The sequence below is a fragment of the Spinacia oleracea genome, chromosome 6, assembly GCF_020520425.1.
Source record: "Spinacia oleracea cultivar Varoflay chromosome 6, BTI_SOV_V1, whole genome shotgun sequence".
Classification (NCBI taxonomy): Eukaryota; Viridiplantae; Streptophyta; class Magnoliopsida; order Caryophyllales; family Amaranthaceae; genus Spinacia; species Spinacia oleracea.
In genome coordinates, this window is record NC_079492.1 from 68,851,437 (window position 1) to 68,875,070 (window position 23,634).

General features: G+C 35.8%; 2 protein-coding genes across 3 annotated transcripts; both read right to left on the reverse strand.

The window, feature by feature from the left end:
• Positions 1–938: 938 nt before the first annotated feature.
• On the reverse strand, positions 939–3,568 carry LOC130464227 (uncharacterized). 2 transcript variants are annotated; one of them, XM_056833695.1, is made up of 4 exons: positions 3,007–3,568; positions 2,676–2,759; positions 1,903–2,598; positions 939–1,813 (listed from the first exon to the last, which is right to left on the reverse strand). In XM_056833695.1, the coding sequence occupies exons 3-4, from the start codon at positions 2,578–2,580 to the stop codon at positions 1,013–1,015; spliced, it is 1,479 nt and encodes a 492-aa protein (XP_056689673.1). In that variant the 5' UTR covers positions 2,581–2,598; positions 2,676–2,759; positions 3,007–3,568; the 3' UTR covers positions 939–1,012. The 2 variants fall into 2 exon arrangements, with proteins under 2 accessions (XP_056689673.1, XP_056689672.1); XM_056833694.1 differs by lacking the exon at positions 3,007–3,568 and having other exon boundaries at positions 2,676–2,900.
• A 15,047-nt stretch (positions 3,569–18,615) lies between these two features.
• LOC130463244 (protein FAR1-RELATED SEQUENCE 5-like) lies at positions 18,616–22,595 on the reverse strand. The gene is made up of 3 exons (XM_056832317.1): positions 21,463–22,595; positions 19,285–20,722; positions 18,616–18,915 (listed from the first exon to the last, which is right to left on the reverse strand). Exons 1-3 carry the CDS (start codon positions 22,593–22,595, stop codon positions 18,616–18,618), a joined length of 2,871 nt encoding a protein of 956 aa, XP_056688295.1.
• Positions 22,596–23,634: the final 1,039 nt, after the last annotated feature.

The window sequence follows — 23,634 nt, forward strand, 5'->3', positions numbered from 1 at the left end:
AAAGCCATTGGCACCATGTGTTTCATTAAACTTATCTCTATAATTATTGTCCCTTTATATATATATGCAGCCTCGGATCTGATCAATCCGAGACTAAAAACAGGTTGACTTTGCCCATTCCTTGATAAAATGCAAGAAATGACCAAATCATACACTTCAGGGAATCGTCCAGAATCCTCGGATTCGCGGTACCCTAATAAAATTTGTTCGCAACAAACAGTCGCTCGAATCAAGTTATAAAACTCCGGCTCAGATCCACGGATCGCCGAAGGCATAACTAAAGAGGCAGACTAGCGATCTCTTGCCCAGGTTTCCGAACCACAAGAGATCGGAAGAACAATCCAAACCTCTGAGCAGATCGACGGATTTGAAGAGTCTGGAAACTAAAGAGTCTCTTAGCAGATCTACGGATTTGAAGAACTCGCAAAACTAAAGAGTCTCTTAGCAGATCTACGGATTTGAAGAACTCGCAAAACTAAAGAGTCTCTTAGCAGATCTACGGATTTGAAGAACTCGCAAAACTAAAGAGTCTCTTAGCAGATCTACGGATTTGAAGAACTCACAAAGTCAAAGAGTCTCTTAGCAGATCTACGGATTTGAAGAACTCGCAAAAGTTAAAAAGTCTCTTAACCGATCTACGGATTTAAAGAGCTCGCAAGATCAAAAGGTTTTTAGCAAGTCTACAGAAAGAGGAGCTCGAGAAATGTACGGATTTAAAGACCTAAAATTGCGAAAGAACAAGTTGAAAAGAAGCAGCCAAGTAACAAACATTCATTTTTTATTCAATTTTTGGGGGAAGTACAAATACATTGAAAACCTCAAAAATTGAAAACAAAATGAAACAGTTAAAATCGGCAGCCATCAACAGACAATACCGGCCCACCGAAGTACTAAGAAAGCAAAAAGAAATGAGTACAACGCAGCGCCGAGGAAAAAGGGGGAAAGGCAAGCACATGTTCGGAAGTCCTCAACTGGAACCGACCGACTCTGAAGAAGACGACTGCCCGAATCCCTAACTCTTGGGAGTCTCAGGAGCATCCCCCAGGGGAGCATCCTTCGAAGAACCCCCAGCAGTAGTATCACCTTCGGAAGTCGCCTTCTGGGCCCGAGCCTCTGCAAGAGCAGCTTGGCGCTCAGCTTCAGCTTCGTCTCGATCGGCCTGGCACTCCACCAAGTGATCCTGGGCCCTCATCCAGAGCGGAACCTTCTCATTCCAAGGGAAATGAGGCATATGCTTCGCGAACATCCGCCGAGCGCCCAGGATGCCATTCCAGTATTGCTCCCTACACTGATCAGCAGTGTAGAGGTCAACTCTCTCTTGCTCCAGTTTCCGAATGGCAGCATCCTTCTCTCGGATCTTCAGCTGGAGAACGGGCACCTTGTCAGCTTGGTTCTGAACAATCTCCCGATGCTTGACAAACTGCTGAAGCCTCGCCTCCGCTTCCTGGCTCTGCTTAATGGCCGCCTCAAATTTAGAAGTCATCTCCTTGAGAAGACTGTCTTTTTCTTCAAGTTCGCTCGCAAACTTGGCAGCCATTTCTTTCCTCTCCTTGTCGAAGGAAGCTATCTTTTCAGCATCCTCCTCGACTCGGAAAGTAAGCTTCCCAACTTCGGCCCCGATCTGCTCAGCCGATTCCCTAGCCTCACGACTGTACTGAAGGTACAGTAGCTTGAGGTCCACCATCTCGGCCATGAGCTGCCCGGCCTTCTGGTCCAAGACAGGGATATCACGAGCATAAGCCTCCTGATACCTCCTCAATTGCCTCTCCTCAACCGAGCTACACTCGGAAGCGAACGAGGACCAGAAAACAGCCTGGGAAAGAAGAAAAGACAAGAAAAGATGAGGAAAGAAGAAAACAACAAACCAAAAACGGAACTCAAAACAAAATTTCCAACACTTACCTCATTCAGATAATACTGAGCCATCATAGCTGGGTTCCTCTCCTCAGCTCCAGGAACCCTCCACTGCGGGTTGGCCCGAAGAAGATTCTCCCGTGCAGCTTCGGGACCCACCAAAGATCCCACGTGAGCCATGGGGTTCTCCCCCAAAACCGGAGCCCTAGCATAGCGAGCCATCGCCTCCCTTACCTCCTCGGGGATCCGTTTCAGCGGAACATCCGAGCAAGGGTCAGCGTGGATCAGTCTATCCAGGGCCGAGGTCGAAGTAGAGCCCAAGGTCGAGTGGCGCCTCTTCCTCGTCAGACCCTGCTCGGGTTGCTCCTCCTCAGCAGAAGGGACCTCCTTCTCAGCTTCGGGAACCTCCATGTGAGCCTCGGTGAGATCCACCATCTCCTTATCTGGACTTCTCTCCCTTTCGAGAGAAACGTCAGCAGATTCTTCCTTCCGCTCGGCCACAGTAGGGACATCCGAGCCAGGAACAAGGTCGGCTTCAATTGCCTCCATCACCTTGGTTATATCCTGGATCTCGATCCCCAAAGCAGCAGACGGCTTCAGCGGAGAGGGGATGGTATCTTCCTCGGCCAACGGTTGGTCCACGGGCGGCGGTTCCGCAACCACCACACTCTTCAACTTCTGCCCTGGCAAGGGCATGAAGTGAAGGAGATTTTTGGGAGGAGGCATGACTTCCGAAACTTCTTCCTACAGGGCAAACGCTCAAAGGTCAGTTTCAGAAAAAGAGAGAACGGACCACAAAGGCTCCAAGTCAGAACAAATACCTTCTCCGAAGACTGAGAAGCTTTCGCTTTCTTCGGATGCGCAGAAGGCCTCAAAAGAGTGCTGCCCTTCCTTTTGCGCTGATCCTAAACAGAGGAGACCAAGGGTCAATAAATGTAAAAGAAGACAAAGGAAGGAATAAAGAAAAAACGCGAAGTACCCGGTTCCTAGATAAAGAGATATCTATCCGAGCCGGAGATGAAACCGAAGGAACGGCACGCGGCACAGCGTCAGTTCCAGGACCCTAAAAAGATGGTCCAGGACCAAGACGTTAGCCGACGGCCAACCAAAAAGAAAGACAAACAAAAGACTTCGAGAAATAGAAACACTCACCGGATCCGAGGTCGTCCTCAAATCAGGGAGCACGACTTTCACTGGAACAGCTTCGGGAGAAGAGGCAGAATCCCACGGATCAGCTCGAACTTCAGATATCCGAGCGACACCCGACGGAGACAGCACGTAATCCTTCAAGCGAGGATTACGAGGATTCTCCTTCCCGAACTTGTAATCAGGGGCCGAGTCGTGAATGGTCTTCAGATCCAAAGAAATGCCCAAGACCACAGGATCAACGCAGCTAAAGCCGTACTCTGCAGAAACAAAGCACAAAGCAAAGTCAATAAAACGAGACAAAAAGGAGGAGGACAAACTTACTAAAGCACGGTCCCAGCCGAAAGACACCTACCCCTGTCAAAAATCCTACTGAGACCGGCAACAGCAAGAATGTCCTCCCGCAAGATATAGTTGAGGTTCGGGAGCCAGTTGGACGGCAGTTTGTAGTTGTCCTCCCGAGCCAAAAACCACTGGAGGAGATCCACGTAGTGGTGATGGTTCCGATCCGGAGCAGCCACGCTTCGCATATCAGGATCAGGAGTCACAAACCACTTCGGAGGGCGGTAAAAATGTGGATGCCTCGGATCTGTCGGCACACGAACAAACAACCACTCCGTCTTCCAATTATGATCAGAGCTGAGGTAAGGGTAGGCCGTAATATAGTTCGGCTCCCCCTTCCTTCGGGATCTTTTGTTGATGATGGTCCACCAACCATACCCATCTCCCTTGGAAGCATGGTTGAAAGACAGATCGTGCAGATCCCGAAACACGGCAACAGAGCATGGAAAGTTAATAAAATCGCACACCCATCTAAATCCGATGATGTGCCTCATAGATTTGGGGGTAAGCTGGGCCAAACTGATGTTGTACGATGCCAGGAGCTCGGAAACGAAGGGATCCAAAGGAAAGCGGAGACCGTTCTCCAAATGATGAGTATACACAGAGATGAACCCCCTCGGCGGATGAGTCACCCGAGGACGCTCCTGGTCGGGAAGCTCACACCAGTACCCCAAGGCGTGCTGGATTCCGTATAACTCTTCGGCTCTCCGATGGTAGTTCCCCAGCTTCGCCTCAACCAACCAGTCACCACTGACCGATTTTTCCAAGGGACCATCGATCTTAGTGGTCTCATGCAGAATCGGGGCATACTTGCCCTGCGGATCAGCTTCAGTCCAATGAACTGGAAACTCAGGGTAAGAGCGGCGCACACCCGAAGAACCAGCTTTCTTACCAGAAGTTGCGCGTTCAGACACGCTAGACCCGCCAACAACATCATCTTTTGAAGCATCCCAACCAGTCGAACGCCTCTCCACCGGCCTCTCCGAAGGCCGACCCCTCGAAGTTTTCGGTAACCTTCCCGAAGGCACGTTCTCCCTCTCACTAGAGGAACCAACGACGAACTTGCTCTTGCCCCTATTCTTTGCCATAGCCGCGAATTCTCGGTCTAGGGTTGAGATTGAGGGGTAGAAGGGAAAACGAAGAAAAAAAGGAGAATTCAGAAACAAATTACCTTTTTCCGAAGCGGAATTCGCCGATAAAACGAACAACACAAGTTCCCGAAGTCTAAAGTTGGCCGAATTTCGTAGATCTGAAGAAGCAAATTGCACTGCGATCGCCGGAATTTAGAGAGATAATGGGTTTGAAAGAAGGAATAAAAAGTTCAAAAAGAGCAAAGCACCCAGTATTTATAGAAAAGAAAAGGGCGCATCAACTTCCTCAACCCACGATCTCCACGACACGGTACAACTCCCAACACTTGTCATCAATGCAAATCATCTCTTTTCAAAAAAGAGAGGGAACTTTCGGACTTCTGACAGCTGGAAACCCACCCATTTAATTCTAAATGGACCGGGTCTGGGGGGCATGTTGTTTGGGCTCCCAATTGATTCTCAATTGGGCCACTAAGTCCAAAGCCCAATGGCTCTAAACAAACAGCATCAAACCCACCAATGGCTAGTCAGCCATCCATCAAGGCCCAAGGCCCAAGAGCAATAAATGACCTATGGGCATTTATTATGCAAACACTATAAATAGGCCGCCAAGGCTCACACCTCAAGGTACGTCCAATTTACCGCCTTAAGACTACTCTTCTAGAGAACTTCTCTCTAGAATCCGAGCATCATTCTTACTTAGGCATCGGAGGGGCTTTCCTCGGAAACACCCCCGAGGCTAGTAACTTTGCTCTTGTGCAGGTGAATTCGGACTCCACTCATTCAAACAAGCAAGATCTTCAACACATACAAAAGGGCCTTCATTCGAAGCCCATTGTTTCCATCTTTACAACACCGGAACAACTATGATTATGGTAAACTTGTTAGTGTGACATTTCAGGTACCAAGTATGTGTTCCATTATTTGTTTAGATAAATGTAATATCTCGTAATTATTAGTTTATCTTGCCAAGACACGAATACGTTTACATATTCTTAGTATATTATTATTTTTTGATAATGTTAGGTGTTCGAGGACCCGAATAGGAGACCAAGGAGGTTGGCTGCACCATCATCATTAACGATTGATGATGAACCGAACAACTACTTAGATTTCTACCGCCGACCTGGAGTGCAAGATGATGACATACATCACTACAACATGCATCACTACAACATGAGACGTCGCCATGAAGAGTATGAATACTTTGACAATTCAGGATTCGACAGTGACTCGACAATTGAGTAACGTATTAATGCCGCGGGGGGGGGGGGGGGGGGGGGGGGAGTGTTCAGTGTTTTTAAGCTGCTTTTGTTTGGTAATGGGGTGGCTTATCGGCTTAGCTATTAGTAGTTACATGTCAACCCCTAGCTAAAGGCCAACGTGTCTTAGTCGGTGTATTTGAACTGATTGGATTATAATATTTGTAATCGGACGGCTTTGCTTGCTTGTTAATTACTTAGTATTAGTTTTTATATGAAGTATATATTGTCTACGCAAACTAAAGCACATTTTCTATATGAAGTGGGCTATTAGTACTACGTATGTATATATATATATATATTACATATCGATAGCTTATATATTGCTTACAAAACTGCACAAAAAAATTTGTTAATCTGTTGTGTCTAGTTTTAACATTTTATTTACATATCTTTTAATAGATATGTCATGAAGCTAAGTTGAGCGTGAGATTCCTTATCAATAATTTTGGTAAAGCTAAGCTACACCAGTCAGTTCTATATACAAAGAGTAAGTTAGAAAACCACATAACTGCTTAGAAGATTCTCTTACATGGTTCTATATGGGAAAACTGATATTTCATACACAAATCGGAATTGAGGGAATATATTGTGAAAAGTTAAGGTCTAATGAATTGTTAAGTGTAATAAATTGTTGTAATTTGATAAATAGTATTATTAGGAATATTTAAATTCGATAAATAATTAATATTTAACAGTAATTGGCATTTAGAACTATTTTCACATTGAATGATAGAAATATTTATGTTTAAGTTAACGAGAAAATTATTTGTGTGGAAAACGTCGCGTTACATGAAACCATATTTGTTATGCTTTAGTTCTTTTTCCAAGGAATTTGGTGTCACGAATGCACACTTACTTATTCTTATTTTTCTTACTAATAATATTGTATATTTAATTTCATATATATCATAGAATATTAAACATGTTTAATGGAATATAAGTTTATTCAAAACGTTGGGGTCAAAGGAGTGAAGTTACTCTTCTGAAGAGTTTATGATATGACATTTGATTTTCTTCAAAAATTTTGTCGAACAAAATTATAACTTGCTGGTAAGACAAAGAAACTATTACAATTTGTTCTCAAGGGTTGGTTGTATTATTATTAAATCACTATAACATTTTATAAAATGTTTCGGTTTTAAGGAGGATAAACGGTAATATTATAACCTGGTGGGTTGTTGGTGACATGTATTTATGGATAGGTGTGCCTTCTAATTATGTTTCTATTTTTTATTTTATTTTGACATAGGATATGTTTCGAAATTGATGGATAGAGAGTGTCACTTCGGTCATTTAATACAACAACTCATTACAAAAGTAAATTGAAATAGGTATACTATAATAGGTCTATCACAATTACCCATAAATAATAAGCCATCACAAACATTCATTTAAGGAGGATGAGCTTTAATTATTGTAATTTTATGTAAATATAAAACATGTGTTGCAGAGTCAAAAGGTACAAATCAATGCCCTTAGGTATACAACAACCTACTTGTATTAATAATATGTTGGTATTTTGTAAAACTAAAGATTTTACGTTATTATAGTTGGCCAAATTAATATTGTAAGAGGCACTAATTTCTCATAGAGTGATGTCTGCCATTAAATAATTTATTCCTTCCAAAATCCGCAACAAAACTACCAAATAAAGAGGTCTTCATGTGTAAAATACCTAATATCGGAAAATACAATTGGGTGGGAAGAGTATTATATCTTGTTAAATAATGAATATTTTCTTGTAAACAATGCACTCCAATTCAGAGTAAGAAAAGTTTTCCATTAGTACTAAAAAGTACTTATGTATTAAATGGGTTGACAACCAATTAATGTGTTAAAAGGATTATTGTTGAACATAAAGGACGACAGCTAGATTTAATGTTTAAAATATTGACTAACCAGAAAATACTCTTATAAGATTCTTTATGGGAAAACTAGTACTTCATACACAAATCAGAAGTGTGGGAATAACTTGTGAAAAGTTAAGGTCGAATGAATTGTTAAGTGTAGTACCTTATTGTAATTTGACCAATAGTATTATTAGGAATATTTAATTTTCTAAACTTATTTGTGTAGGAAATTTCACATTACACGAAACCATATTTGTTCTCCTTTAATTCTTTATCCTATAAAGAATTTGCTGTCAGGAATGCACACTTACTTATTCTTATTATGCTTACTAAAAATCTTGTATATTTGGTATCTTACACTACAAAAAAGTGTACCATTAACGACGGGAAATCCCATCGTTAAAGGCCAATAATCTTTGATTAATGACGGGATTTTTCGTCGCGACCCCGTCATAAAAAAGGTCGTCGTTAATAAAAAATCTCGTCGTTAATCCGTCGTAAAAGACATTTTCGACGGTTGTTCCCGTCTTTGTTTGGTTGTTAGCCCGTCGCAAAAGGGCTTCTACGACGGGATTTTTGACCCTTCGTAATTAGGTTGTCGTCAAAGATAAACATTCTTGTAGTGTTAGAATATTTTAACATGTTTAATAGATTATAAGCTTATTCAAAACGTTGGGGGAAAACAAAGGAGTGAAGGTATTATTCTGAAGAGTTTATGATATGACATTTGATTCTCTTAAAACACTTTGTCGGAAGAAATTCTTGCTGGTTGTATAAAGTAACTATTACTGTTTGTTCTCAAGGGTTGGTTATATATATATTATTACATCACTATAACATTTTATAAAATGTTTCGGTTTCTAAGGAGGATAAACGGTAATAATATAACCAGGTGGGTTGTCGGGGACATGTATTTATGGATAGGTGTGGCTTCTAATTAAGTTTCTAATTTTGTTTTTTTGACATAGGATATGGTTCTAAATTGATGAGAGTGTCACTTCGGTCATTTAATACAACAACTAATTATATATTTTTTTTAAAGATTGTCATTATTAAGAGGTTTACTAATATAGGTTGATCACAATTACCCATAAATCATAACCTATGACAAACATTTACTTAAGGAGGATGGAGTTTAATTATTGTACTTTTATGTACTCCGTAAATTACAAACATGCATTATAGAGTTAATAGATACAAATCAATGGTCTTAAGTGTACAATTTATAATTTCAATAATTGTTTGTAATTCTGTAACTAGTTAGTTTGAGAAGTTAATTTGATTGTGAGATTTATTTTAGTATAGCTAAGCTACACACGGTAAGAATCTTGGTAAGTGTAGGTTCCTGCAATAAGTTATTTCACCAAGTAGTGATTTATATTCTCGACCAAACTGAATATATTGGGATAAAGCTGTAAGTCAAACGAATAAGAATATCTTTTGAAAAGTAAAGGGAAACATAAGGAAAAACATAATAATAATTATGATGAAATTGTTACAAGGCGTTAATGGATTGCTTAAGATAATTAATATCAGATAAAACGGTTTAAGGCGTTCATGGATTGTTTCTCTAATTTTTTTTGTTAAATTGTTACAAATCTTACATAATTATAGATTGGTCACATATTGATTAGTAAAATAAAATAAGTATGTATGGTTCAACACAGTGATTATAAAAAGGTGACGTGTTTTACTATGTTGATATGCAAAGTTCTGCTCATTCAACCGGGAGAGATAACATAAAATAATTGTTATCATATGGGGAGAGATAATAAGTACGTATGGTTTAGAACAGTGATGATAAAATATAATATCCTTAATAAAATTGAATTATTTTTTTTGGTGGGGATAAAATTAGATCCCAGGATCACCTGGAACCGGGATGAAAGCTCTAACAACCGGAGATATCCATCACTCTCATAAAATCGAATTATTTAACTTGAAACGTCCAAATCTCTCTCTCCCATATTAAAAAGCCGAAGGATTGAAAATTATTTGTGTAATTTTTATTCCCATTTTACCCCAATTTACGCAAAAAAAACTTTACATAATAACATTTGACTTTATACATTAGCAAAATATCCAATTCATTATCAAATCTATACTAATATATTAAAAGGCGTTGTGGAAAATGTATATGTGTCACGTAGTACTCTCCTCATGCCACATCATCCACTCACCATGTAGTATGTAATGGCAACCAAAAATCAATACAATGAGGTTCAAACACTAGACCTCCCAGTTTGGATGATAATTCTCATTACCATCTTAACCAACCACCAATTATGGTTTATCTCTTCACATTAATTTATAAATAAATGTTCACATGAAATCCGAAACAAATAAATTTTTATGTGACTTTTTAATTTCTATATATGAACTATTTTGAAAAGGAAAAAAAATTAAACATTATGACAACCATGAAGAAACCTGATGTCATAAGTCTCATAAGAATCAACTATAGGATTGTCTTACATAGCTGCATATATATCTAATTTAGTGTTTATTAATTTGACGTACTTAGTTCCACGAGAAAATAAATCATACAAATTATAAGATGATATGATTGAAAACTTACTTGCCATGATAAATGACTTAGCGTGCATGTGTAGTTGACAAACTTAACGGATATTTTCCATTCTATATAATACAAGTATTTTGGTCAAATATTGAGCTCAAGAAAAATCTAAAACATTAGTTATTCAATGTAGCAATCGGGGCATCGCCCGGGTCACACACTAGTTTGTACATAAATACTGTGAAAGGTATAGTGATACATTTAAAAAGAAACGGAAAGAATCTCTATACAATAATTACTTTGTAAATGTAAACATCTTCATGCGGCTTTTTGTATAGATAGAGATATACACTTCTTTTGACGGGATATATACACTTCTGAACTTGCAATTAAGAATAATAATTTTTTTTGATGTAAACAAGTAAGAAACTGTCCTTTATTATAGAAAATATCTTAATTAATTAATACGAGTAATAAAAGAAAGTTATGAGTCGTTATTATCTGTCTAACCTTAATGTTGACAATCTTTACTTGGTAACTGTAGGTGCCTGCAATAAGATATTTCACCAAAGAGTATGTTATATTCTCGTCTACAATGAATATATTTTGATGAAACCGGTTAAGTGTTGGTTATTCAACCACTGTAATTTATATAGAACCTTATATTTTGTAAGAAAATAAGTTAATGTTCTGTAATTCTGTTAAAGCTGTGGAAATCAGACTTATAAGAATATCTTCTGAAAAGTTCTAATATTCTGAATTGAATGAACTTTGACTACATTTAGTTTTAGAAATAACTACATAGTATAACTATAACAAATGAACAATAGGGTTTGGAAATGTTTCTCTAATTTATTTTCTTAAGCGTTCATGGATCGTTAGTGTACAGGTTGGGTTTCAGGTTACCTATTTAACCAAAATTTCGGGTCATTGTCGGTTACGGTTCGGTCGGTTCATGTCGAGTTTTCGGGTCGGTTCAGTTTTTTACAGCTCTAACCTTAAGTTTACAACACCTGCTTTTAATAATTTATTTTGGTATAGCTAAGCTACACACGGTAAGAATCTTGGTAACTATAGGTTACTAGAAATAAGGTATTTTACCTGGCAGTAGTGTAGATTCCTTTAATTTGATATATTCTTATACAACCCTAAACCCTAACACCTATTAATTCTTGGCATACCTGTGTACTTGTATTTCTGTAATTATATAAGTTGGAAAGTTAAGTTGAGTGTGACATTTATTTTGGTATGGCTATGCTACACACGGTAAAAATCTCAGTAACTCTGGCAGTGGTTAAGATTCCCATAATTGTTTCTAATTATTTATTTGCAGCTAGGTAAATTTTAAGCGTAAGAATATCTTTTGACTAGTAAGGGAAACATAATAATTTTTCGAATAATAATTATGATGAAATTGTTACAAGGCGTTCATACATTGTTTAAGCTAATTAATATCAGGTTAAACGGTTTAAGGTGTTCATTGATTGTTTTTCTAATTTATTTTGTTAAATTCACTATAAGAATGTATATCTTTAACGACAACCTAATTACGACGCAAAAGACTTTTACGACGGGGCTAACAACCAAACAAAGACGGGAACAACCGTCGCAAATTTCTTTTACGACGGATTAACGACGGTATTTTCTATTAACGACGACCCTCTTTTATGACGGATTCGCGATAAGAAACCCCGTCATTAATCAACTATTATTGACCTTTCGCGACGGGATTTTCCATCGTTAATGGTGCAATTTCTTGTAGTGTATATTGTTACGAATCTTACATAATTATAGATTGGTCTCATACTCACATATTGGTTAGCTTAAAATAAAATACATAAAATAATTGTAATCATATGTGGAGAGATAGTACGAATCTTACCCAACTGTAACGACTCAATCTCGAGAAGCTTATGAGATCGGCTAAACTTGACGCAATTGGAATCAACTAATATTCCTAATTCTTTTCATTGATTTGTCTTAACATTAATATATTATTGCTAATGAAAATTAAAATTTATTATCTAAATTGTTGTTTGATTAGTCGCAATGCCTATTTTCACCATAACCTTTTTTATAATTTTTAGAAATAGAAAATTAAAGATAATTAAAAGAAAGAGAAAGAGTATTATATATGCAGGGCATTAAAATCTATACATAGTTGTGAGTGCATGTTTCAATGACATATGTGCGTATTATAAGTATGACGTTTATGGATTTTTCACTCAATGCATAGTAGAATATTTCTAAATACTGGTTGATTGCACGTGCGTTGCACGTGATTGTTTTCAAACAAAACAATAAATATTTTTTGAGTAACTAGTTACCAGGTACGTGCGTTGCACGTGTAAAACATAAGTATAATTTAATAACGATTATATATACTTATAACACTACAGTATAATCGTATGACAAATTTTTATGTTCACATTAATAAAGGACGCAATCCCGAAAGTATAACAAAATGCACATTTACATAGTCATACGTAGCCAATTATATTGGAGTTTCTATGAAAATAATAAGGGCGGGACAAAAATACACATTTACATAGTCATACATAGTCATATTAAAATTTTCCTTTGTTTTTTAAAACATTTAAAATATAATATATAAGTTAAATATTTTAGTTTCCAATTGAAATCATGACATATAAACATGACAATATGACATGTTATCTTTGTGACATGGCTTAAAGGTCGCAATTAAAGGTCGCATATTACGACCTTTATCATTTTCGAAACGGCCTATAAAACATCCCAACAACGAATCTCAATAAAATAGACACGTGGAAGGGAATTGGCAGTTGTCAAGGATCATGGAAAACTAGATATGTCTTTTATTTTGTGATGAGAGATATGTCTTGATTGTAATAACAAGCCAACATTGGGGGTATAAATGGAATAAAAAGTTACGCAAAATGATGGGTAAAATTACGCAAAATGATGGGTAAAATTACGCAAAATGATGGGTTGAAGGGGCTTTTTATATAAGAGAAGGGATATTGATTTTATTTTCACAAAAATGATGTACTTAAATATTTTAGGGAAAAAGAAAATGAATATCCCTCATATGAATTATTTAAGAGATTAATCAAAACTTGACGATTACGTACTCGATCCATGTAAATATGATCTTTACGTATAATAAAACTGTGAACCTTCTCGTAAGCTTGAACTACATTCTACATTGTGTTGCTCAATGCTAAAGCACCAAGTGAACCCGAAATAGGCCTTTTCAAACTTAATCGGATTCATTTTAATTTTATTAACCGGCGACTCCATCAGTTTTGACAATTTGTACACGATGAATCCACTCCTTATCTAAATACCCCTTAACTATACAGAGTGTTCAAAAATTATATTCATTTAAATATTTAAAATTATGCATATATATCTGTATATGATGTAATTCTATGCCAAGCAAGCAAAAACAATGCAAAAGAATTATTAATCTGAAAATGCTTTTGACGTATGGGAATAAGATAAATCGATCATACACTCTTGAATCGTGAAGTCTTGATAATCAATCATACCCTTACATCATAACTAATTTTTTTAAATATGGTTAAAAGTAATATAATATGGTTAAAAGTAATATGGATAAATTATTATTTTTTGAATGTAAAATCAATTCATTAATTAAAAGTCATACGACATCTACAACATAAATTGAATTTAACAAATACATAAGAGATAAAATCAAAAAGAGGTATTTCTTCATCAAAACTACCATCGCTGGGAAGATCTTGCATTGTGGGACATCTCTCGCACATATCGCTGGAACATACAGCCTTTTCGAAGAGACGGTCAAACGATTTGTTGTAGCCGCGAGTACGGTTTCCATCCGATTCATCTGAATCAATTTTGGTAACTGGGTCAATCTCGTATAATTCTTTATCAACGAACTGAATTCACGACGATACTCCACCAAAACTATACTAATACTAAAACCCTAATACTCAACTAATCCCACCATAGGGGAACTTACTACACTCACTAATCCCACCATAGGGGAACTTACTACACTCAAAGGATGCAGTTTTATTGAATCTGAACACAAACACATAAATAATTTAAACCAAAAGGGCCGGAAATAGTCAAATTTCCGAAGAAAATTGACTATTTTCGGCCTAAAAACCTTTTGAAATTTGTAAACCCTAGAGAGAAAAAAAGGGAGGAGGACAGCTAGGGTTTTTTTTTTATTCCACCCAAAAAAAAGGCAAATTTCGTAAGGAGGGTGACCTTTAATCACAAACATTTACTTAAGGAGGGTGACCTTTAATCATTGTAATGTTATGTAAATATCAAACATGTATTATAGAGTCAATACAAATTAATGGCTGTAAGTATACAATAAATATCATTCAATAATAATATGTTATTATTTTATAAAACTAAAGATTTTACATTGTTAGTGCCTCTTACAATATAAATTTTCTTATAGAATTTACAAATGCTTTCCAATTTAGAGTAAGAAAACTTTTCCATTAGTACTAAAAAGTAAGTATGTGTTAAAAGGAATATTGTTGAACACTTGTACGTGGTACAACCCATTTCTACCTCTCGTGGTGATTAAATTTTTCTTTATATACCTGGAAAATGTCTATTCTTTAGACCTATCCAAATATGAAAACCTACTATTTCAAATGAAGACCTGATTTCAACGTGAATTTATTATTTAGAAGTTCACTAGTAAAACTTCTTTCCATTATCTCAATATGGGAGACGGTGTAGTTCCTAACCCCATTGAAATCCCAGCTACTATTCTACGACCACACAAAATAAAGCCCATAAACATTCCACCCAATCACTCATTAGTCACAACCGATATCGTCGATGTTATAGTATCTGAAGATGGTTAAGGAGCTTCTGAAAAAAAGTGATGTGTTTTACTATGTTGATATGCAAAGTTCTGCTCATTCAACTGGGATGCTTACAATGCATTTCATACCGTTCGCAGAATTATTTCAGTTCATCCTTCGTCCAAATGAAGTGTCGGATGAAAAGAGGAACATAGTAGTTCTCCGACGTGGAAGATTCAAACCAGGGCATCTGCCGGACTTAACCGACATCAATAGGTTAACCCGGTAGGCTTGGCTGGAGGGATAGCCATTATGTCAATGTCAAACAATGCCTACTTTGTAACCCACAATGTCATAAACGGGTATGTTGACAGAGTTGTGCACTTGGAATAGTATAATCAATGATGTAGTACTGCATAGTATGTATGTAGTACTATAGTATGTATGAACATCAAACAGAATCTTAAGCGTTAAGCAGTATGCATGTAGTACTACATAGTCAACGATGTATGTTGAAGGCTATGCTTAATTTCTTTGTATCGCGAAATTAATTTTTCGTATCTTAATATCTTGGAATTCCTAATTCACTAAGTTTAGGGTGAAAAAGTATCTCTCCAAATGGAATTATTAGTCAAGAGCTCTTATTATTTACTTGGTGCCCTAGATCATCCCGACATTCCGTTGTTATTGAAAAATACTCCTTGATACAAGAAAAATGAGTTTTCGTGGCGATTATTTGGTAGGAATTGCACATTCGCTGCAATAACTGTATTTTTTTAGTAAAATCTATTGATAACCGTATCGGTTGGAAAAGGCTAGGGATACACATGGTGTGCAAAGGTATCTTGCACACCACCTATTAAATTTTGCCACCTCACAAATCCCACTAAAAAAAGAGAGGGAAAAGCTTTGTGAAAATAGTATTTTGGGCGGCAATTTTTTTCACCGATTTGCGCCATTCTGTTCTCTTGAGCGGGATGTAATTGCGCCAACATACACATTTTCGTTTTTGCGCCAAAATAATTTTCCACCTCAACTTTCATCTTTCACCTCAACTTTCATTTTTCACCTCTGGTTTTCCATTGAAGAGGAATTTTCATCTTTCATTTGAAGAGGAACTTTCATCTTTCATTTGAAGAGGAACTGCAAAGCAAAAATAATATTTCTGGTTTTTATTTCTAAAGTGAATGCAAATTATGTGATTATTTTTCCCACTATGAATTTCTATTTATCTTTATATTTTTCGCCATTTTCGAAGCTTGTAACTATCTCAATGAGGTGAAACTTCCATGTGTTTAATAATGCATATAACATGTTTGATGAAATTACCAAGAGAGTTTCATTTTGTTTTATTAAGATTTAATTAGTTTCAATTGTGATATACTGGGTGTAAGAAGGTGTAGAAGAGAACTAGATATGTAATGTGTTATTATTCGACTTTTCGAAACTGGAAATGATGAATTGTTAGTGACAATGGCTGCTTTGTTTAGTTAAGTGACAATGGGATGTTGAAGCTACATGAAATCGTATGAGTTATGTTTATGATTCTATAAATTGAATAAAAGATCGATACTCACAAATGTATTTTGATTTTAGAGTTTGAATAAAATATACTCTCTCACATAAAACCAGAAGTAAAAAAACCAGATAGAAAAAAAGAGGAATTTTTTTTTTAACCATTCAGTAGGATCGAACACGGGTTTACCGTAGTGAAGAGATGATTAAGTAACCAATTTAGCAGGGGGTATCAGCACAACATAGTAAGCTATGAAAATTTTTATATGACGGATTAACAAATGAAGTTAATAAGAAGTTTGTGTATAAACTTGTAATGCTCCCACAAATTCAAACATGAACTCCTCAAATATAAATTTTATTATTAACAAAATAAATCAAAATAAAAATAAAACTATTTTCTCCCAGTTCCCCTTTTTGTGCATTACGAATCGAACTTGGGTTCATAATTCAACATATCTATAACATGTGGTAAATACTCAAGTGGCGAAGTTAATTCATTTGCCAAGCCTTCATGACTTATTTTATTATTGTATTGTATTATAGGAAAAGGTGTGGTCATAATAATCCTATTGTATAAAAACGCTTATAAAATTTGCTAAAGTACTAATGCCATCGTAACAGATGATTTTGCAATGATACTTCCATAAAATACGATAACAACTTAAACCATCTACTTTAACATGAATTATGATGTCGTGGAATCACCTCCAATTTTAAGTACATCAAAAAACAAATAAAATCATAATTTTAAATAGATGAAAAGAATTTATGTTTAAACTATAGACGTGTTGATACCCATGCATGCAACATGAGCAATTTTTTATTTTTAAAATCAGTACACTAGTTTATGGGATCATCCTTTTTAAAAGAATCCGTATTTGAATGGTCAAATTAATTTGTATTGCAAACTAGACGTGCTGATACCCCTTTGTCATATTGGTTACTTGAACACTTCCTAAACTTCATAGAACACCAAGGTTCGAATCCTAACAAGACCTTAGGATTTTGTTTTTTTTAATATCACATGTTTTATGGGATCAATATTTACATAAAGAAATCAAATACATTTTTTACGTTTTTTCCCTATCTAAATATTGTTTGATCCTTTTAAAACAAAATAGATTTTACGTAGAATATACCCCTCCAAAAAATTAGTGCAACTTTGATCAAAATTAAAATAGTTTCAAACGTGCATATAATTTATTCTCACTGCCCCCCACTTATAAATAAAATTCATAATAAAATTTCAAATTAGGAATTTTTTTCATATAATTTTTTTTTTATATCACATATTTATGGGATCAATATTTACATGACGAAATCAAAATCGATAAAACCACAATCATTATGGCTTTTATTTATCCTATGTACTACAAACCCTTTCAAAGAAACTAAAATCATGTTGTATTTTGTTAACCGATTTTTTAAAAAAGTTATAAGATAAAAACTTTTAAACATCTTTGTTAAATAAAATATTTTGACTAATTCGCACTTAACCCTTTTTTTAAAAAAAAAAGTTCATGAAGATTGAACGCTTGGAATGATACCACCTTCACGAACTATATTCTCCAACTTAATGAAATACATCGAACATGAAACCCTTCGTGTTTAATATGATATTCAATAAACTTAAAGCTACTATTCGCGTCAAGAATAAAAAAAAACGCAGGTTTAATATGATATTCAATAAACTTAAAGCTACTATTCGCCTCAAGAATAAATAAAAAAACGTATAGCTTTACTGTTCTTGTGCTTGTTATGTGGAACATATATATTTTTACACTATTCTGTGTGATTGGTAGTTTATTGTATGATACCATATTAACAAATATGATCTTATAACATCATATAATACCTTCAACAAAAAAAAGCTACCTTAGGGAAGCTTGGAACACATGGAAATAAACTGAAAAATTAGGTAGCATTGTGGTGCCCATTGTGACAAGACTACAAGACGTATTAGTTGCAACATTTGATCACTTCTTAATAAAAGTGATCCTATTAAAACAACAATCATGATAATATAGCTAGATGATGGTGATTCCAAAACACAGTAGTCAACAAAAATATTCAGTACATCAAAACATGATAATGTAAATTATAAAAACTAACACAACAACACTTGTAAAATCAAAAGAAGGAAAATGGTATAGCTAGATAATGGTGATTCCAAAACGCAGTTGTCAACTAAAATATCCAGTACATCAAAACATGATAATGTAAATATTGTCAAAAGCCTGGACGCATAGCTGAATATTGGTTTGATCCTTGCGACATGTATGACTGTGAAAGCTGTTGCGGATTCCTCACGCTGAAGTTGGGATAACTTCTTCCAAGTGGTTGCTGGTTCAGATATATATTCGGACGATAATTACTGCTGCTGGGTGCGAAAAAGTTAGGATTGTATCCCGGATTGATAAAATTTCCGCCGTAATATTGATATCCACCGTAGTAAGAATCAGTTACACCAGCACTTCTACCAGCATCAACATGACCTTGTTCTCCATTTGGCAATGCCTCATCATTCTCCTTTGCAAAATCGAACACAAAAGAGAAAATTCAATCAAAAAAACAGAATAATATGTTATGCAATATTATGATTTCTATACTTTGTATTAGTATTTGTACCACAATATTCTCGTCGTACTTGTATAAAATATAAAATAAACCCTATATATACATATAATAACAGAAAAAGATTCTATATATACAATAATTAATCTTTAAAAACAAGAATGAAGAACATAAACCCTTTTCTATGAAAAAATTAGCTAGCATAAATAGATTATGTATATAATATTGTAACATCGCAAAAACTAGAATGATTTATTTTGATGGACTACAATTTATTTTCTTTATTTGAGGTGTAGTCTAACGAATGGAATTAAAAGATCATACCTCGTCCATATCCTCGTCTGTGTCGTGCACAACATTTTTTCGCCTTTTCCTTGTTTTTTTCTCAGCTGGGTGCTTTTTCCTTTTCTCTTGAGCCCTACCTTTGCGTCCTTGGTCTATCGGATCTTTACTGGCCCCTTCAACTGGCACTGCGGAGCGTTCGAGGTGTTGTTTATTGTTTTCCTTTGGCCTTATCCTACGGCGGCCAAACACCCTCTTACTCGAAGGGTCCCACCAGTCCATAAAATCATCACCATCAGTCCTCTTAATACCAATTGTATCTTCGAGACTCTCACGCATTTTTTCAGTGGCTTCCATAAAAATCGAGAGTGTCTCACTGTTGTGCAGTGCCAACGTAGAAATGTAGTTGTTCCGTTTTGCTACCTCCCTACTGTTTTTCACTTGGGTTGAGTCATTTGGGTCATAATACTCAACCTTGATACTCTCGTAATCCCTAACTACGTTTTTCCTCCATCTAGTCAAAATGTACTTATCAGGTATAGAGTTGACATCCTCACAATGAATCGCACGAATGATGTGCCTGCACAAAATTCCCCGAAACTCAAAAAGCATACATGAGCAAGTAAACTCACCCATTTCTTTGTCAATGGTAACCTGAAAAGTCTTCTGCTTTGCTTTATGTACGGGGATTGGGATCTTCTCCACCGCATCATATAAGATTTTTGTGCCGTCACGGCCAGTACTCACAATATTTGTGTGCGTCAGACCCATCACCTCACCCCTCACCTCTTTAAAATTTGTATTGGTGTATGCCTTGCAGAACACTACCTCCGCAATTAGGGTGTTGTTATAAGTATATGGTTTATTTTGTGAGTCGAGATGTAACTTCTTTTCCTCTTCCACTTTTCCTCTAAGAGCTGCCTCAAATTGCTTCATGAATTGTATCAAACACGTGTTTAAGCCTACATATGTTTTGAAAAAGCGGTTCATTCCTTCACTCCTTTGTGATGATGACATTCCAGCCCAAAATGAGCTCCGCCAATAACCAGGGGCCCAACTGGCCCGAATACGATAAGTTTCATTTATCCATTTGTCGTTCTGTAACCCAAATTTCGTAACCATGGATTTCCATGCATCATCAAATTCTTCGATGGTCAGTATGTCGTGCACGACTACTTGAAAATCTTTATCTATTTCTTTCCAGCTCGAATATTTGCCCAAGTTTCTGCTTGCATTCTGCATAATATGCCAAACACATAACCTATGCGGCACACCAGGAAATGCAGTCTGGACTGCCTTTCCAATAGCCTTACACTGATCGGTGATGATGCCCATTGGGGGTTTTCCCATACACTGCAGCCATTGTTCGAATACCCAAACAAATGATTCTGCATCCTCGTAGGTTATTAGGGCAACACCAAGGACGATTGATGAGCCGTGATGATTGCAACCAATAAAAGGAGCAAAAGGCATTTTGTACCTGATAAATAAAGTTAAAAGATATATTATTCGCATCATTGTTGTTACTTATCCAATCAACAACGTCAATGTTTAGTAAATATAAAATGATCCTTTAAATTAACATATGATGTGTTTTAAATGACAAATAAGTTTATGAAACATAAATGATACTAACACGATTCTATAAATTGTAACTTAATCCATTTTCATTAATAAACATATCCTATAAATGATAATCTAATGTATTTTAAATACAGATGCTACGTTCAATATTTATTAAATACAAATGATCCTCTAACATAAAATATGATGTGTTTTAAATGAAAAAGAAGTTTATGAAACATAAATGATACTAATACGATCCTATAAATTATAACTTAATCCATTTTCAATAATAAACATAAATCATCCTATAAATGATAATCATTCGTATTTTAAATACAGAAGCTATGTTCAATATTTAATAAATACAAATGATCCTCTACAATAAAATATGATGTGTTTTAAATGAAAAAGAAGTTTATGAAACATAAATGATACTAATACGATCCTATAAATTGAAACTTAATCCATTTTAATTAAAAAACATAAATCATCCTATAAATGATAATCTAATGTATTTTTAAATACAGATGCTATGTTCAACTTTTTTTCAAAAAAATAAAAATTATAACTGTTTATAAAACATTAATGATCCCGTAAATGTTAAAATGGTGTTTTTTCAAAAAATATATATCCTGTAGGATACATGTATCATACCTGTTGCATAGGAAAGTTGTATCAAACGTGATAATATCTCCAAAATCTTTGTATTGTGCCCTGCACCTTGCATCAGCCCAGAAAACGTTCAAGAGCTTCCCTTCTTCATCCGTTTGGATTGCACTGTAGAAGTCTTTATTGAATTCATGCATTTTCTTAAAGTGTGCTTCAACAGCAGCTGCATCACCTCCAAAAATGGTACGCCTACGTTCCAAGTTCACTGCATTTCTCAGGTCGCGGTGATTGTATGATACATTTTCATGTCCTCCACTCCCAATCACAAGCGAGTTAAAGCTCTTATTCAAAGATATCCCAGCTGCATCATTCAGAACCATCTTTTGAAAAGATTGTTCATTAATACATCGATAGTTCGCCATTAGCCGGGTGTGATCCGGATAAAGATCATGATTGTGAGACAAATCACAATGCTTGATTACCATCATGTCATTCTCTAGCCGCGCATCTACAAACACCTTACACCCCGTAACTTTAGTTCTTTCCCCCCTTTTCGGGGCTCCTTTGTTACAAATAAATCGAATCCTTCTCATCATATGATACATGGGCTCTTTATCCCCTACCCCCTTTTTGTTAACTCCTTCTTCACGGTACTCATGTATTAATGAACTTGATCTCACAGAGAACTCAAAACCTTTATTATACGCATACTTATGGCAGTAATCAGCAAATTCATTGCCCGAAGTAAAGGACATCCCCACAGTTGGGATTTTATCAACATGGTTTACGGATGGCTCCTCATCCTCCTGAGCCTCCTCATCCTCATGAGCCACCTCATCCTCCTGAGCCTCCTCGCCCTGTTCCACCACATCATTTGAAGACAACTCAATGGCCTCCTCGTCCACCTCAGCCTCCTCCACAACATCATATGTACGAAGCTCCTCGCCCTTTTCCACCACATCACTTGAAGACAACTCAATGGTCTCCTCCACACATTCATTTAGGTCTATATTGAAATTTGTAGTTACATTGTCATCATTAAACTGATTCTCCAGTGCGTTATCATGCACGGCTTGGTTTGATGTCTCTCCACGCAAACGAAGCTCTGCCATATCATCTAACACTTCATTTAGGTCTATATTCACATCTTTCCGTGAAATGTGGGAATCAGTCTTCATTTCACGGTGGTGATTGTAAGATAAGGTGTAAGATAGACATGAATTGACAATATAATCTTATGGCTTACAAAAAAGTACATAAAATAATAGGCACCATAATATTACTTTTACGAAAATATCGATTCATCACCTTAATGAACAATTTTCACATCATTCAAATTACGTCTATTAAATCAAAATCGCAATATAAAAAATGATAATAATATCTAATTAACATTAATAAGTTATTAAAATATTACAGTTCTCACCCGGCAATGGAAGCCGGAAGTATACGCCAGAAAAAGTTGTCGTCGGTTCTATCGTTGTGGGCCTTGTGGCAGCTAGTACTTCACGGCAAGGAGAGAAAATTTTACAGTACTCTAAAACCCCAAGATGAAGTTTGAAATTTTATCATGAATTATATTTATATAGGGACAATGTGACGTTTAAACTACTTCTTGGGAAATAGTGTTAATAAATTATATATACGTTTGAACTATTTGAATTTTGATCGTTCATGTACGAATTTTTTGGAGGGGTATATTTTAACTAAAATCTATTATGTTTTAAAGGGATCAAAAAATATTTAGTTATGAAAATATATTGATCCCATAACATGTGATAACATGACAAAAAAATTTCTAAGGTCAAATTTTAACATTTTGATCCCATAATTATGAATTTTATTTATAAGTGGGGGGCAGTGTTTAATGTGACGTTTAAACTTCATATGGGAAATAGTGGTAATAAATAAATTATATGCACGTTTGAAACTATTTTAATTTTGATCAAAGTTGCACGAATTTTACGTAAAATTTGTAAAATCTTTTTTGTTTTAAAAGGATCAAACAATAATTAGATAGGAAAAAAACATTAAAAAAACAAAATCCTAAGGTCTTATAGGGTGGATTAGGGTCATTAGGAACGAAATTGGGTAGTTGTATCAATCTAGAATATGTGGTACTGGAATCCCTTGAACAAACCCAAAGGGGTTGCATTGTGTTTGGAATATTTACTTGTTTATATTTACGATTGCAGAATTCGAATGATGTCGATGTAA

Bases quoted from the DNA above. Each gene is read 5' to 3' on its own strand.
- LOC130463244 (XM_056832317.1), bottom strand. From the start codon at position 22,595: ATGAAGACTGATTCCCACATTTCACGGAAAGATGTGAATATAGACCTA. The intron at 20,723-21,462 runs GTATGATACATG...TTTATTTATCAG, and splicing joins ACAACTTTCCTATGCAACAG to GTACAAAATGCCTTTTGCTC. The intron at 18,916-19,284 runs GTATGATCTTTT...GATTTTGCAAAG, and splicing joins CAGACGAGGATATGGACGAG to GAGAATGATGAGGCATTGCC.
- LOC130464227 (XM_056833695.1), bottom strand. From the start codon at position 2,580: ATGCCTCCTCCCAAAAATCTCCTTCACTTCATGCCCTTGCCAGGGCAG. The intron at 1,814-1,902 runs GTAAGTGTTGGA...CTTCTTTCCCAG, and splicing joins CTCAGTATTATCTGAATGAG to GCTGTTTTCTGGTCCTCGTT.